General features: G+C 36.7%; 1 protein-coding gene across 2 annotated transcripts in view; it reads right to left on the reverse strand.

Annotated features, from left to right (window-relative positions):
• Positions 1 to 17,853, reverse strand: part of LOC149080259 (trypsin-1-like) — an 82,730-nt gene that overhangs the window by 12,902 nt on the left and 51,975 nt on the right. For both annotated transcript variants that reach the window (XR_016193558.1, XM_089239354.1), the window contains exons 2-6: positions 9,209 to 9,343; positions 7,636 to 7,878; positions 6,765 to 6,847; positions 1,920 to 2,005; positions 650 to 936 (exon numbers count right to left, since the gene is read on the reverse strand). Coding sequence is in view for 1 of the 2 variants with exons in the window: in XM_089239354.1 (XP_089095480.1) it covers positions 650 to 936; positions 1,920 to 2,005; positions 6,765 to 6,847; positions 7,636 to 7,878; positions 9,209 to 9,305 (796 nt within the window). In the remaining variant the exon portion in view is untranslated. The remainder of the gene's footprint in view (positions 1 to 649; positions 937 to 1,919; positions 2,006 to 6,764; positions 6,848 to 7,635; positions 7,879 to 9,208; positions 9,344 to 17,853) is intronic.

Consider the following 17,853-nt stretch of genomic DNA (forward strand, 5'->3'; position numbering starts at 1 on the left):
CTTTTAAATGCCTTTTTTCTCAGTTATAATATTTGTTTTTAAATGCGATACACTTGTCAATGCAAACACAAGAAACAAAATTTTATAAAAATACAGGTTTCAGATTTCTCTGCCATGTTTCAAATTGGAATAATCGAAAAAATAAAAGTGGTATTCCATATTACCCGACTGTACTATGTATATAACATACTGTATACGGTCTTTATAGATAGGCCATAATCCTCGGAAAGTTATTTCGTGTATTTGTGGGTAAAACGGTTTTACCGCATTTCGTGGTTTTTGCCCAACTTTCCTTCGTTTTTCGAGTTTGAATATCTCAGTGAATATTGCACTTCGAAACGTCGAATTTTTTTAGTTGGCATCAGAGGGAAAGGGGCAACAACTTCCTAATTGGATTTTGGGCACATGGAGACGGTATAAAAATTACTTTTTTTTATTTTAATAACTATTGAACCCCTTGCAACATATGAATGAATGGCATATCTGAGTATTACATGTTATTTGGATACTTTTTTAATTAGAAGTATTCCTCAAGGATCAACGATGCCATGATCAAAATGCCATACGTTCTCTGTTACCTATACACCCTGTATAATGCGTTTATCGCATTATTATTAAAAATAATGCAGTAAATGCGAAATAAACTTACTAAGAGCAGGATCCGTTTTCCCCCATCCTGTAATGACAGCTTTCCAGCCTTGAAAATTCCAGCCGTGAGGAGGAAGACAAATTGGTAAGACATTTTCTTCATACTTCACGGGACGATCAAGTTTCAAAAGAGCAACATCGTATCGATCAGGATGAGAAGGAGAAAATCGGAAATTCGGGTGCAATTTCTTTTCTATGACTCTGAATCTTTGAGCGGGCAACAGCTGATAAGTTTGGTCGTGAATGTCATACGCTCCAAGGACAACAGTCATGTCTTGCAACAGAGCTCTGAAAGACATTGAATTATACTGTATCAAGTGGAAAAAAATAGAAAATTATTAGTAGTATCAGTACATACTCAGGGGCCATTCAAGTATTACGTAAGCAGATTTTTAGCCATTTTTGACCCCCCCCCCCCTTGTCAGCAAAATTTCGTCAGCAGCTTAGAATATTTCATATCTTCAAAAAGGGTGATTGATGACGTAAGCAACCTTAAAATCCCCCCTTGTCATCAAAAGTCAGCAAATCCGAAACCCCCTTCGCCCCCCCCCCGGATGCTGACGTAATACTTGAATGACCTCTTAGGTGAAACAAAAAGGAAAACCATACGCTTGAAAGTATTAAGCCCTACCTAAAGTTGAGCTCCCAAAGCCTTTCCCTACTACTCTTCACAGGCAAGGGAAGACGATATAAAAAACATTCCCAAGCATATTTTGAAACGCTTATCGAGTACATAGACTGCACTACTTCATGCAAGAATACGACATTACGTGCAGTTGAGTGAATTTGAGAGAGGAAGAACCGTAAAACTATGAAATTTAATCTGATTGCGCGACGATTATCCTGTCTGTCTTCACCAATTGTAGCAACGGACAGTCTGTGGATGCATATTGAATTAAGCATGAAATGACATACCTCAGGCAGACATTCAATCTCTATTTAATTCGATACCGCACTGGATACAAGGCACTATATCTATGAGTGGCGATGTAACAAAATACTAATTTTGGGGTGTTCTGTATCAGTCAGATATGTCTGTAATTCGAACACATTTATACCTTGCTTTATATGACATCTGTCACATAAACTTATTTATTGTAACCTGTGTAATGTCTGTGTGCATGCCTTGATGTTGTAAGAAAAATTCAATTTTTCAACTTACATGATAATAATGTAGTCTGTGGGAAAATATAGATACTAAAAAAATATATATATGCATGTTATGTATAAGTTATATTGTATTTTTTACACAAAACATGTGTTAACTTTACCGATAAACACAATGAGCAGCTGTGAGGACATAATAATGATTCAAAAGTACTCCTCCACATTGTTGTTGAGTAATCTTTATATGAGCCTAGAAAAGAAGAAAATAACGCAAATGATTAGCAATGTACTGCGTAGGGTAATTTGAAACAATGTATACCATTTTGAGCTTCTTTTGTTTCAAATTTTAAAGTTGCACCAAGAATGTCATGAAACTTTATCAAAAATATATAATTCAGTCATTTCATTCATTTGTAAGGCAACTTATCAAATGGAGCAAATGGCCAAAGTCTGTGAGTAATGACAATCGTTCATAGGCGTACTTTATAAAGCAGTCTCCACAGCTTCCAATCGTGTAATAACTATGAATGGTCTATACCTGTTAGCTTTTTTCTTTAACCCCTAGGCTGCGCAAATAGTCAGGAAAAAACTGTTCGCAAAACAGCTGTGTAAAAAAAATTCCTTTTTCACACTCAAACTCATACATTGCAAATACAGTGATATCTCAGCTAATGTTGACAATTCATTCCTGAATCACGTTCGTAAGCCGAAGCGTTCGTTAACTGAGGTGTCACTGTGCGGTGAAACCTATCTGAGACAAATACTGTATGAAACGGAAAACTGTCTTCGACGGAATTAATCAATACTCCCTTTATTGTGACTAATGCTTTTATGTGTGTGTGCACCTTTCTAAAATGGAAACCTGTCAAAAAATGGAACATAATTTTAGTCTCTTGACATTCCGTTGCTTACAGGTTTCACGAGGGTTAATAAGACCCGGACTTACAATTTATTGCCGATTCTAAATGGCAGCATCTTTTCTATACTCACCCAGAGATTGGTGCGCTAACCTAACCCCGCAGTATGAGACTTCCTGCGGAAGTAATTTTTTTTCAGTGGTCATGTCGCCGTTTCTGTTGTACCCCTGCGTCAGGAAAGTGTCTGAGAAGGACGAATCGGATATCGAACTCGCGACACCCCTAAACATGCTTAGGCGAGTGTCTTATTGACCTGAGCTACCGCACCGTATAGGTGTGATGCAAACAGAGAATTTGGGTTTGAACCCCCAATCACCAGCACAATAGTGATTGTGGATGGGGATAGACAGGCACTTTACCACTACTCAATGATTTTTAATCCACATGAACTATGTCTACTTAGTTCAAGCAAACCTGGTAGAAAATAGAGGAAATTATATATATATATTTATATATGTGTGTGTGTGTGTGTGTGTGTGTGTATATATATATATATATATACACACACACACACACACTAGTTTTATATATATATAAAACTAGAATATATGTGTACGCCATCTATACGTCGTTTTAAGAACTTCATATTAAAAAATTTCTTTGCAAAACATCAAACATCTAGATCATCTCAGGATGATGGAGCATTTTGCGGTGACTCTTGCGTGGACATTAACTATTACGATTGTGATATTCGCTGGTTTTCGATTCAAATCATCTGTAGATACTTGCGATTTTAAAAACAAATTTGAGTTTTTAATTCACCGTATAATGTAGTCAGGAAGCATGTGGCGAATAAATTTCTACAGAAAAACTGCCTTTGTTTCTGGATGGCAGGTAATTTATACAAGGATGGCGTCACTCTTCGCTACCGTACGAAGGTTTTAACAACTGGCTGTTCGAAGATATATTTTTGGAAAGAGAGAAAATTCAACTGCCCCTGCGGAGAATCGAACCTAGGGCGCTTCGGGTGAACGCCCTAGACCATTGGACTACAGAGGCACCGAATCTCTCGATATTTCCTTGGAGCCCGTGTACACTGAAAGGGACCGAGCGAAGATATATACTGTATATATACCTGTTGCGAAGATATATTTTTGGAAAGTGAAAGGACGTGGGTTCGATTCCCCGCAGTTGAATTTTCTCTCTTTCCAAAAATATATATCTTCTCAACAGCCAGTTGTTAAAACCTTCGTATGGTAGCGGAGAGTGACGTCATCCTTGCATAAGTCGTCATCTGGTGGCAGCATCAGCAGATGTGAGCTTGGCCTGAGACTGATCCGGCCGTCCATGTAAGGTCCCTTTCAATGTACGCGAGCTCCAAGAAAAGATTGAGAGATTCGGTAGCTCTGTAGTCTAGTGGTCTAGGATGTTCACCCGGAAAGTGAAAGGACGTGGGTTCGATTCCCCACAGGGACAGTTGAATTTTCTCTCTTTCCAAAAATATATCTTCGCAACAGCCAGTTGTTAAAGCCTTCGTATAACAGGTAATTGCCTTTTCTTTTTCCGTCAATATTATGTTGTCGCCATCCATATGCGTTCGAAGCAACAATGATTGTGCTACCTGTGTTACTCCTTCATATTTACCTGTTCAGTCCATACAAGATTAAAGCCGCAACTATATAAGATTTTTATGAGGATGGGGAGCGAACATGATTTTTACGCCCCACCACAGTAAACTTCAATTAATTTATTACGACATTTTTCTTCTGTCCTAAAGTTTGCCCCGACCCCAAACTTTGCCTTCGGCTAAAAATCCTAAAAAGCTAAAAATCCTTATTCGTCCGTATACACGGGACTTAAGCCCGTATAGCAGAATGGTACTTTGCATTGTATATTCATAAATTATTGGGGTGGCTCGGCCTCCCTCACAAAATTTATTAGGGAGGAGCTCAAATAGCCTCAGCTCCGAGGCATCGGAGCCTATGTTCTAGTTCCACCCCGTTTGAAAGAGAAATACAGTATTTAAAAAATAAATATTTTTCATCACGTACTCTATCCCGGTTACTTCTCACCACTCTTCGACAAAATTATAAAAAGTAATTATTCAATCTCTTTGGGACCAAGAGATGAAATGAAAAGAAAAAAATATCTTCTCTTCGGAAAATAAGCAAATACAAGAAACAGTGAAACGGCTTCTTCTCAGCCCAATACATCGAGAAAATAGATGTTTTCTGGATATTAAACCGAAGTGAACTCGGAAAGAAAAGTAATCTGTACCTCTTGGACTCGAAACCCCAGATGCAGACCGGACGAGCGCTCTACCATATATACCACAGAAGACAAGACCTTGCTTTCCTTATTTCACGCACTGTGGCGTGAGGTGCTGAAGTAGAAGCATTAGTAGCTTCTTTAGCATCAAAGAAATTGACATTTTCTGAGTAATATGTGCTTAAAATAAGAAAGGCAAGGTCGTGTCTCCAGTGTAGTATATGGTAGCACGTTTGTCCACTTTGCAAGAGGACCTAAGTTCGATTCCCTGCTGAGAACAGGTGACTTTTCTTACCACGTTCACCAGAGATCCACAAAATTTCTATTTCCTAAATTGCAGGAAATGTTGGTTGTTCCAACTTCAAACCACTGGTCACATAAAGAACACAAATGAAAAAAATTGTTTTCTTGTGAACAACTTGATTAAACAGGTTTTAATATCAAAATTAATTAGCCCCCATGATCACGGGTGAAATATCTCGTCCTTACACGAAATCAGAAAAATTCACCAGAGTTCTCTCTCTCTCTCTCTCTCTCTGTATGCGTGTGTTTTCTTTACATCTTTCCTCATCATCGAAGATTCCTCCCTATTTTTCTCTGAATTTTGTTACCTTCTCCGTTCTTCCTAAACTCTTGTTTAATGATTTTTCTCCCACGTATAATATATTTTTCTCAGCGCTTATCTTTCTACTATATACATATATGTAAGAGAGAAAGAGAACACGTAGGAAAGGGTGAGGGCGAAAGAGTAATCTACTGTAGGTCTCTACGCTCTCTTATCTACTATATATATATATATACTGTTCCCCACTCTTATTCCTATTTTTTTCTTTCTTTTATTTCTTTCTCTTTTTTTTAACTTGCAACAAGGCTACCAGATTTATCGCCGAGGCTTCTAATAGAGATCAACCAAATTTGTTGCCAAAAGCCTGTACATGAAGGGAGTTAAAGGGTTAAACTATTTTATTATTTTTTTAATCACTCAATGACAATTACATTTTTTACTAATTTTTCTCACTTTGAATTTAAATAACGTTTCCTCACAAACTGTGAACCACACCCTCAATCATTGGCAATAAATGCTAAAAACTTCAAAATCAAATATGTACCTCCATAAATATTGCATTTTAAAATATGAATTTTTTTTGCAAATGATTTTTTGAAGAATTTTCTACATTTCACCAATTGTAAGTTTTAGCGCACGCGGACTTAAAAGTTAATTTATTTATTTGTTAATGTATTCAACAACTCGAATAAATCATGACATTTTGAGAAACCATTGATTGTCGGAAAGATTGTCAGACAGTAAATATTGAAGTTGATTGTTCTTGTTGTTCTGGCACAAATTGAGAGAAATTGAATTTTTTATGTATTTCGTGCGAATTAACATCTTTCGCCGGCAAAACCACAGGAATACGCGATGTCTGAATTTTTTTCATAGTGTATCATAACAAATTTTTTCATGTTTATCATATCAAATTTTTTTCATGTTTATCATATCAAATTTTTTTCATGTTTATCATATCAAATTTTTTTCATGTTTATCATATCAAATTTTTTTCAATTTAATATGTGTAATATAAGTCAATAAATAAAAAATAATAAAACACACAATAAGCCAAAAAATGTAACAAAATAAAAATGTTTCTGGACCATTACATGAATCGGGACCGCAACCAGTGGGGGGGGGGACAGGTGGAGTCTAAGTACTCCTTCTACACTGCACGAAGGCGCTAAAATACGTGTTGCTGTGGCTGACAGAATGTTTGTTCTGACTAGATTATTTATATGTCATCGAACATTTGTCATATGCAGAGTGTGACTGAATATATAGTATATATAGAAATACTGTAAATTAAAAACTGCTTTATATTTTCCACGTACTTGCCATGGAAATTCTCCAAATTGAGCATCGGTACCTCCTACGACTCGGTTCTGTGGCTTATATACCCTTCGTCCACAAATTCCTTAAAATAAAAATATTTTTAAAGATTATTATCAACTTAATACCAGAGCACATATTCAAAAGAGATTTTATGTTTTCTACGAAACAAATTTGGTGGAACAGAAGTAGTTGCAATTGCAATCAATACATATAAAAACTGAAATTTCTCACTCGGTATTTTATGCAAACTGTCTAAATAAATTTATTACTTATCATACATAATTTTGAAAAATGAATGATTCGAAGTCTCTCTCTCTCCGACCACCTTCCATTTTAATTGATATTTCACCTAAAATCTCCCGGAACTACGCAACTATGACTCACGTTTTGAAGCAGATATGCTTCGAGTAAACATCTCTCGTGTTATATGCAAGTTCTTCTTGAGAGCATCCACTCTAAAAATGTGTTGGTAAAAAAAGCAAAAGATCATGCTCGATTAGACGGAACGTTCTAATTAAAATTCCGTGAAAAGATCTTGAAAGAAGAAATAGAACCGCAGAATTTTAAATAGCCCTATACTCTTATACCAACGAAAATATTTTTCTTTAAAATATACAAAAAGAATATATCTGTATCCGTCCCAAACAAATACAACGTTACAGTTTGAACTACATTTATCAATGTGTTGTTTTTTTCTTTTCTTTTCTTTTTGTAATTTCAATCTATATCCACGGAAAAAATTACTGTTTCAACTGTCATTGATAAGATTTTAACCGTGATTTCATTTAAAATAATCGATGAAAACTTTCCGAATTCCACCACAAACTATATACTCGTATATATACTGTATATATGCCCATATTTTGTTACCTTTTTCTTTATAAGGGTATCTGTGAGTATATGGAGTAGGCGAATAGTCGTAAGTTTGAGAACTGGAACGTGGAGGAGGAGGAGGTGACCTTCTAACACTGTTTACTTGAGAAGTAACACAACATGTCGAGAGAATACTTCCTGGGCAAGATCCAACTGACGACCCACCAGCCAAGGAACAGAACAGGAAGAATGTGCATTGATGTCGCTCACCGTTGTACTGGCATGTACCAGATGAATCATCTTAAAAGATTGAAATATTGATATAAAATAAAGTATTTTTCTCTGTCCATTCGAAATGTGTAATTGAATTAGTAGGAAGAAAATTAATCTGCTTTATTAGTGAGAGATCGTTTGAATTTTCCTTCGAAAATCTTTGCTGAAGTATATGATCAGTGTTGCAAATTTAGTTATTTTCCAACTAGATCTGGTCTTTTTTTCGGCCATTTAGTTGGGAAAAATGTCCATCTAGTTGTTTTTCCCTGTTGCTTTGCTAGTTGTTTTTCTAGTCTTTTTCCGAAACAATTCCCGTGTACTAGTATTCTATTATTAAATTACGTGAAAAACGCTGGAAAAACATAGAAATGTTCGGTGTTTGTGCCCAATTGCGTGTTCGCAAGGTATGATTGAGCATAGTGACCAAACCACTCGATACAAGTTGCATTCAAGAATTCATGCTAGGCTGGTTTGAGTTTGAGCATATGCTGAAGTTGATATTTGGATGCTTTTCTTCGAAGCTTTTTTTTAACACGTCAAATGGTGGGCTTTTGGCCCGCCAGATTTTTTATTTGACCCACCAGTAAAAATTAAAAGTGCACTCGTGGGCCACTACCTTCTAGAGGTTCTAGGAGGTAATCGCTATGCCCTATTGCTTATTTGTCAATAATCATGACTCCCGCCACATTGTTGGACGCTTTTTCTTCAAAGTGGCTAAAAAGTTTGTATTTCTAATAAAATAGCCTGTTGTCTTGTTGTTGTTTTTTTCTGCAGAAGATAAAAGGTGCGCACAACTCGAAACATGTTGAAAACACTACCTCTCTCCCTATCAGGTATTACCATAGCCTCAATTTAGTGTTACATTTCGCATCATAGAAGTTATAAGACAACGTACTTGCCTGCATTTCATATAAATAACCTTGATAGTAATAAGAGATAATGATGATGTAAAACTCATCACTATCCATACCTTGTAATCTTAATAATCTCTAATAAAATATGAAAGGATGTGCACGACGTACCTAGCTAATTTGGAACAAACAGCATTAAAATTCAGTTTTGAGGGAAAAAATTACACAACACACGAGATGAATTTAGCCATGACTTCCCCCCCTTTCTTTGTTAAAATGGGGGAAAAAACAATATTTTGTAGAAATTAGTTTTCGTGACTTCACAGACTAGTCTGAATAATTTCCAACGTACCTACCGAGGAGATTATCAAGCTGCATCATTCACTGAGATCTCTTTCGCATTCAATAAATTGTGTTTGTCAAAATTAAACACGCTTATGTGTCACGACGATTTCACAACTCAACTGAATTGTTACAAAAAATTTAAGGGAAAAAAGCGGTCTCACTTCTTTTGATAGTAACTCCTAAGAAAGGTTCTGTTGAATGTAATACTGATGCAATGACAACAACTACAGCCAGTAGACGCCATTCTTTTTCGGGCATTGCATTTGGATACAAATTATGATTTCACAGGATCATCTCTGAAAAGGAAAAATTTGAAAAAATAAATAAATAACCGTGTGGCTTAGGGAATCAATTGTTACTTACAAAATTGTTGGTTTTTCTTTTTAAACTTGTCAATGTGGCACTTTAACTACATAGTTTTAAATTTTGTGTTCCTTTTGGGACTTCAGATACGATAAAAACCACACGAAAATAATCCGATTAAATTGTTTTGTAAATATTTCAACGTTGCTAAAGCACTATTCATTGTAATATGTATTATATATATATACTTCCATGTTCCATAAATACCCTGTACCTAAAGACATTTTTTCCGAATAGACATATTCCAGTTATTAGCAAAGTATGGGATGATTTTTTGAAACATGGAACATAGGATGATGCCCTTTATTAACGATTAGAAAACTGAGTTTTTCAAAACTTGCAAACTTTCGCTATAGAAATTTATAATTAAGCTCCTACTTCTTATAGTAATCAATCATATATATTGCTGACCCGCCCCTAGAGGCATACAGCGGGTCCTGAAGTTCAATATTTCAATCAATCCCTCTCAGCACAAAGAGTCCAATTTTCTCAGAGATGTCTAAAAATATATATATATTTTTTTTTGGCTATTTAAACTTCTTGTTTATTCCATTATTCCATTCCCTCCCCCCCTTTCCGTTTACTTCAACTCTATATCAAAAAACAACGAATAAAAGTAAAATTATATCAAAATCAATTGCACTTCTTATAGTAAAGATAGGTTAACTTTTTCAAATATATTTTTTTAAGTCCGGCCAATTCTATACTTTCCCGTTTAAGGGAAATCGTCTTTTTAAAGGGACTCATGCTTTGCCTTGAAAAAAGACACTAAAGCTTGAATTGGAAAAAAATATGCGGTATAACTCATGAATGATTATGACACAGATAAGAAACTTCTTTGAGATAAACTCACGACTATTGAGTTGATAACTCCAGTGAAAATTTTTAAATTATTGCTATGACCTCTCTTACATTTGCATGATTATATATCAATACAATAAACAATAAGAAAAGTTCCTTATATCGTTAAGAATATGGATAAAAAAGAAATATATACGCGGCATTCTATGCGGGTTTTTTTTTTTCGCTGCATTTTGGTAGTAAAGAGAATTTTCTTTGTTTCATGCTTTTCACATAATATGATGAAATAAAAAAACTGTTCTCTCTTATTTACAAATCAAATGCAGTAAGTTGGGAGGGATACAAGAATAAGCTGAGAAAGCGAAGATGAGGCTTACGGTTATCTGCATATGAGCTACAGCAAATACTTGATGCATCCCTGGCCAAGAGTACTACGCGCAAGTATTGAGTGTTTTTCCTCTTCTTCTTTTGTTTTGTTACCATGTTCGAACGTGTCACGATCCTTAGAAGGAATTCGGAGATAAAATTAAAAAAAAAATTATATAGGAAAACTCTTGGTATATTGTTGTCGATGTCATTCTTTTGCATTTTAGATCTGTGGTTTGACTTGTACTTCAGATTAACTTGAGCTTGCATTATTATTTGTGGTATTGCTGACATCTTTTGTATATGGACTCTCTTTCGGGATATTGTATTCATTTTAGGAGCGGGTTTTTGAAAAAGTTACTATCCATGTGTTTTACTAGTTTTTCGCTCACGGTTGGCTATTTTATTACTTACTTGCTCACGTCTGTTGAAATCACAATGCTGTGTTACTCTCGTTAGCTGGATCTAATTATTATTTGCAACTTCTACATGTGAAGTCAACTCGCTTTCTCATGATATTCTATGAATATGTGCACATAAATTCCATTTATAAGTAATGTTATCTCGATTTCTTCTTTTATAAACTGATGATATATCTAATACTCGTGTTTCAAGGTTGTTTCCCCACTCAATGAACATCAGGAGATATCAAACTAATAAACAATATCTGTCAACTTTAGTGATTGGCCTCATCAATCAATATTAAATCTTTCTAAGAGAAAATAACGGTATACAAGATTTATTAATTTATTAGATACAGTTTCTTTCTCAATACCGACCGCTGTGGTGGTCGAGTGGTTATAGTGCCGGATTCGTGATGCGAGGATCCGGGTTCGAACCCCACAGTGGCGGTCGGCTGAAGTTGGTTTTCTGTGGTTCCCAACTTCAAGGCGCAAATGCGAGCCGATCTCCCCGTTAAAAAGTCTCGCCACAGAGAGCAACAGTCCTACAACGGTAAATCATTCAACCATAACACTTCACTCATAGTTAGAAAAACTGGGGGCAGATGATAGCACTACACATAACAAGCATTACACCGAAACAAACTTTACGTCAGGTTGCACTACACGTACACGCACATTCCCGCATGTACCGATTCGTTGGGGGTTCGTTGGGGGGTTCCGCGGGAAGGGGTTGCTTGGTGGTGTAGCAGTAGTAGGTAGGGACTCCAAAAAATGGGTCGGGGATCCATGATGTTCTTAAGTCAACCACCTCGTTGGGCAATTTGCCTGTTGTGGCTTTGTATTTGTATTTGTAATACAAGAACGGTTAATACTCAATCGTGGCTAATACTATCTTTTCTGAAACCATCTTTGGTTCTAATGAGAAGGTGGCTCCGGGATGGGGTGGCTAGACGTCCTTCTTTTTGGTCCCGAAAAATTCATCCGGTGTGTCTTGGTTCCTGTGTGTGTCTTGGTTTGTTTGTATTTCAGTAATTAGATTTAATGAAATTGAATCGTTTGTCAATATTCACAGTTGGCGAAACCGTTTTGTTAAGAAATTTAAAGCTAGCCGCGTCAGGACCGTCTCAAGAGTATTATGGGCCCTCGGTCAAAGTGATATTCTGGGGCCCCTGCCTAGCTCAATGTATCTGCCTATCAATTTCGCATACTTACTCGTGAAAATCGTAATACTAAATTTTCTTTATCACGAACCTCCTCTTCCCCCCCCCCCCCTAATGCATTTGAGACCACCGAGGCAATGTTATCAGAGAATATAATTTTGAAGAGTAATTTGATTTTTCTCCAAAATTTCAAGGTGTATTTTTTTTATCAGTGAGAAATAACTCTACTAAAAAAAGTTACCTAGAATTTGAAGAATTATTTTCACTTCTCAACGAAATTTGAAGGAGTGAAATTGGATTTTGATGCATGAATCAGGCGCCTAGATGCGTATTGGTGAACACTGTACCAAAATATGTGTCTGGGTGGACCCATGCGTTATAAGACGACCTCGAGCGATGTGGTTTTCACTATCGAAGTCTTGCGTCGCTGCTTCCGGCATAAGACATGAGGGGGTATAGCTAAATCTGTTTAAACAACGTCAATCCGTAGATGCCACTGCATTTACCTGCACCGCATGAGTGCATTTTCTTTCTGGACAGTTATTCGCCCCAATTGATATCATACCATATATATGTCATCTTACTTATAATTTCAAGGAGAAAAATAACATGCGAATAAAATGAAACAACGCGGCTTTCGGCTGTTTTTAAATATGCTAGTCCAAAAAATTTACAGGGTGGTAACTATCGACCGCCCAATAATTACACATGTGATTCCTTGTGAAAAACTAGTACGGAAAAGTGTTTTCCGTTTTTGGATTGGACGAATATTAAGTGAGTTATAAGCTTCTGAAATTTTGTGACGTGTCATTTTTCTAACGGTCAGTTATGTGCCAAAATCCGAACGAAAGTGCATTTCTCTGCCAGCTGCGAGTTGTCACTTCTTGAAAACGAACAGAAATATTCAATCCCAATAGAGACAAGTTCGCAATTGGCGCTTGTGATACTATAACCTTGCTATTACGTATCGGTTATGTATTAGCTTCGTCCATTATGTTAGCAAATTTATCACCTAATTTGTAAAATGTCCGCCAAATGAGATCTGTTTGAAATTTTTTTAGTCAAATCAACACTTTTTGCCAAAATGTGGCAATTTGTTTGCCTTCACTATCAAGTCAAATTTTTTGAGGGAAGGTGCGAACAGTGCGTACGTGTTTACTGCGTGATCGTTATTTTATGTTGGCGTTTTAATCAGATTACATGTTGATCAATAAAACGGCAATATATATTTTTGGGGGGTTTTTTTAGCCTTCATCGAAACTGTTACTTGTAAGAAATTTCAATGAAGGATCTAAAAATGGTAGCTTGACGACTGGTGGAAACCGTATTCAATCAAAAACTTTTAATCAAACTTATTATGTTACGAATTGACATATTCAAAATACTTTTTGGTTTCGGATTTTTCTACTGATTATATTCTACTCAGCACTGATTTTGTTCTCAAGGATATTTCATTGATTTGAGGGTGCTTTTAGGGCACTGATTCAGAATCTGATATTGGTTTTATCAGATCTGTTCTAGTTTTTGAGTTTGAGTGAAAGTTGAATTTCAATAGTAATAAGCCAGACACGGATCTATGGGGGGGGGGGGGAGGAGTGATCTTCCCCCTCCAAGCAAAATGCGATTTTCGGAACTTTCATATGCTGATATTGCATTTAATCAATCCGTTGAAAATTACTTGTATCAACGTTTTTGATGAATAATAAAATCAAGAAAATTTCGACTGAAAAATAGAGAAAACTAGTAGTTTTTCGAAAAATTCGGGATGGAGAAAAAACAGAGAAAATCGGGACTATCCTGGAAAATACGGGAAAAAACGAAGGACGTATGATCATCCTATTCACAGTGACTAACTCATTTTATTTATTTATTAGTATTATTATTTTATTTTTATTTTTTTGTAAACTCACCCCTCCCAACAGCGCTCTCCAGATCGATCCGCTCATGCCATAAGCAGCATACAAATCACATTGAAACTGTGCGAAATGCATAAATCATTAATAAACTTAATATTAATACATAAAGATCACTGATGTCCGGTAATGATGTAAATGTGGTAACGTGTTGATTAAAATAGGAATGTGTGTGTGTAAATGAAAAATTGAAAGAAAAATTTCTATACAAAAATTAGTGGATATAGACTTGTACAATATTGTTATTATGCATTATCTCAAAAAATAGAGACAATTCGGCAAAATGAACACCAGTTTTAAAACCAGCAGCCCCAATATACTTTTTTTCCTGGCCTAAAACTTCGCTATTGTAATCTACTCACAAACGTTTAGTTTTATGGCAGGTATTTTAGAGCCAGTATTATTCGAAAAAATAATTTTGAACTTCATACCTCTCAAAATTTTTTAAGGGTAGTTTGGTGAAAGGAAGAGATTTGTTTCTTTCAAACCGAGCAAAACTTCGATCTATCGCCATTGCCAATTTACTACGGAGTGAGTGTGAGTGACGTGCACCTATATAAAGTTCATGTCACAATATTCTTGTATGATGAATGCCATGGAATATATCTATAACCTTTATAAAGCATAAGCGCCGGAACCAAGGGGCTGGGGACATTTGGGACCCCCCCCCCCAATAATTTCTGGAAAAACAATTCAGTGTACCTTTCCTCTCTTGCGTACGCGCTTCAATCTCGTATATATGGGACGGGACGACCAGTAACTCTTTCAATCCTCCCAATGTTTTCTTCATGTCGGAGCCTCTGCTGTAAAGCTGGCGTTGCAAGATGCAAAGAACATATTCAGACATTTAAGCATTTTAAGCATTTCCAAATACGCCAAGTAGTATGTTTGGTGAATTTAACAGGATTTTGAAGTGACGTCATCAATTGTTAAAGCGTTATAACTCATTAATTATGGGTCAGATCAAAAAACTGACAGCACTTTCCCATATCAGTTTTACACAAGGAATCACGTCTGTAATTATTGGGCGGTCGATAGTTACCACCCTGTATAACCTTTTATCTACCACAGTATGAAAAACAAAATAAGAAGAAAATAATGATAGATAAAAATAGAAAAAAAAATTGCAATTATAAATAATTTTTTTGTTCATTATTTGGTAGGCCATTTTTGTTCTAATTAAAGACAAAAAACTTTTTTCAAACAATTTGTTATGTACTAACGAATTCATGGAAAAATAGTATTTATTTCATTTTTTTACCTTTAATGAGAACTAAAATGACCTACTAATTAATTTACATGATAATTATTAATTATTATCCTCATATTTTTATTTATTATCATTTTCTTGTTATTCTGCTTTTAATAATCTAAATCAATTTTATATGGGCCAGATTAAATTCTATGGCTAGATTAATTCTATGTCATTATGAACTGGGTTATTCGGTACATTATTCTTTAGAGGTTCCTCATAGAATGTTAACGAAGCGCATATGCGGTCATAGTAGTTGATTTATGTGAAACATATACTGCCTAGCCAAAAATAAAAAAAGTCGCATATTATAACACTTTGTTGAATCGGCTTCGGTACGAATTACGATCGCATTCTTTGCAACACTACTGACAATTTATGAAGTCCTGCAACGAACTCAAAACTTATTTTTAGCCAGATTTGCAACAGACCAGACCAGAATCATATGTTTAAAGCCCGTGACTGGCTCTATTTCAAGCCATTAGCGGGTGTAAGGGCCAGGGCCCATGGGAGAGATTTGCATCAATGCTTCTCTAAAAATCTTGTGTTTTAGGGAAGATTAAATGACTCTTCCGTTTCCTTTCTTATAAGTTGCTCTCGATTGGATAAATGTGAGAAAGATGGCGCCACATGCCGGAATCGAGTTGACGAGAGCATGTGTGGGCGCGCATGTGCAGGGAGTGGACGAGGAGACAGGAGAGTGAATGTCGACGCGGAGGGCGAAAGGCGGTATAAGGGTCTGTAACTCTATATAAATATTATAGTTATGATTAAATCGCACATATTTGGGGGCTCGACCGGGATTTTCAAGACGACGATGATTTCTTTCCAGTGACGACGCTATTTCAAGACGACGGCGGTTTCTTTCCAGCGACGACGCCATTTCAAGACGACGACGGTTTCTTACTAGTGATGACGCCATTTCAAGACGACGACGACGAATCTCGCTGATCTGCAACGGCAGATTCCTTTCGACGACTACGAATCTCGCTGATCTACGACGGCAACAGCATTTTGTCGACGGAACGCGCTAATCAAGGACGACGATTTTGAAGTGTTCACGGTGAGTGAGTTTTGATCAGTTTCCGACGAACAAAATGTCGATTTGTTTGGGTGAAATCCCTCAAATTAACATAACTGACATAAAGAGCACGTCCGCGAAGATTGTTAAGAAATTACATTACTCGTATTCAAGTTTGAGGGCGATAGGGGAAATTGAAAGAGACAGGAATTTCAATGGTTTTCGGTGCGATCATGGCTCCGAGGAATACAAAACCGACTGGCTCTAATTGTTAAGCCATGGAGTGAAACAGATCAGTTGCTCGTTGCAAATTTCCTGTGCCCAGACTATGATGTAAGAGACGGGATCAACTGCCAAAAAACATTTTATCAACCTCTAATGGACTTGAATGGCTTGAATCAGAAACTTCAGACGATGAAAAAGATGACCATCATAGTGTTCCCATTTCCAATGACGAAGAAGAGCCAGACGGCCAATGATTTATGACGACTCGGACTCGCGAATCGACCTCAGCGTTACAACAGATGTCACAGACCGTGCTTCTGGTAAATGACGGCAACGAGTCGATAGTTCCAAGACCTGGTTCTGCCGATTCCCAGTGCTTCACGATGAACTTTTCAATGAATCTGAAAGATGTCGAGGACTCGATACAGTCGTTTGATGGCACAAGCACCTATCCAGTCGAGAAATTCGTCGAGGAGCTGGAAAACATTGCTCAGATTTTTAGGTGGCCGGAGTCAAGTTATCGGCTCGTGGGCGATCTTGAAAATGCGCTCCTGGCTGAGTTTGGTTCAAAATTGAGCAGTGCTCAAATACACAAGATGTTGTCTGAAAGGGAACTGAAAAACGAGACGACTCGTGAATATTTCTTGCAAATGAAAGAAATTGCTAGCAGCGGCAATATCGAGGACGCTGCAATTATTGAGTATGACCTGGACGGCATTCCAGAGGACAAACACAAAATCTTGCTATAAGGCGCGACGTCGGTGAGTAAGTTCAAGGCGAAGTTGGTAGTGTATGATGACTTGAAAACTAGCAATAGTCGAGGGCACTGCTATCCAACACCTTCGACCGAGTGTAAACGTGAGGGCGGAAGCAAGCCGAGACCTCACAACCGGATGCCAAGACCAGATGTGGTTCAAAAAGCTAGCATCAGATGTTACAACTGTGGTGAAAGAAATCATCTCTCAAAAGACTATAGAAATAAGTCGCGTCGCGTTAAATGCTTTCGGTGTAATAAGTTCGGCCACAAATCTATTTATTGCACGCAAAAAGATGTGAATAAAACAGTTAGTGCCTCAGGTAAATATAAAAGAAGTAATTGTCGAAAAATCGTGAAGATCATGGACAAAGAAGTAGATGCATTACTTGATACGGGAAGTGACGTAACCATGATCAATCAAACTTTTCACTGTGAATTAGGATCACCCAGTATGTGTTTTGATGGTGTAACATTGATGGTATAGCCGGAGAAAATGTATCTCCCTTAGGTTTTTTTTACGCTACCTTATTCATCGATAGATACG

The sequence above is a fragment of the Pholcus phalangioides genome, unplaced genomic scaffold (genome assembly GCF_987345545.1).
Source record: "Pholcus phalangioides strain wild (caught in Gottingen) unplaced genomic scaffold, Ppha-v1.0 ptg000011l_1, whole genome shotgun sequence".
In the NCBI taxonomy this organism is placed as follows: Eukaryota; Metazoa; Arthropoda; class Arachnida; order Araneae; family Pholcidae; genus Pholcus; species Pholcus phalangioides.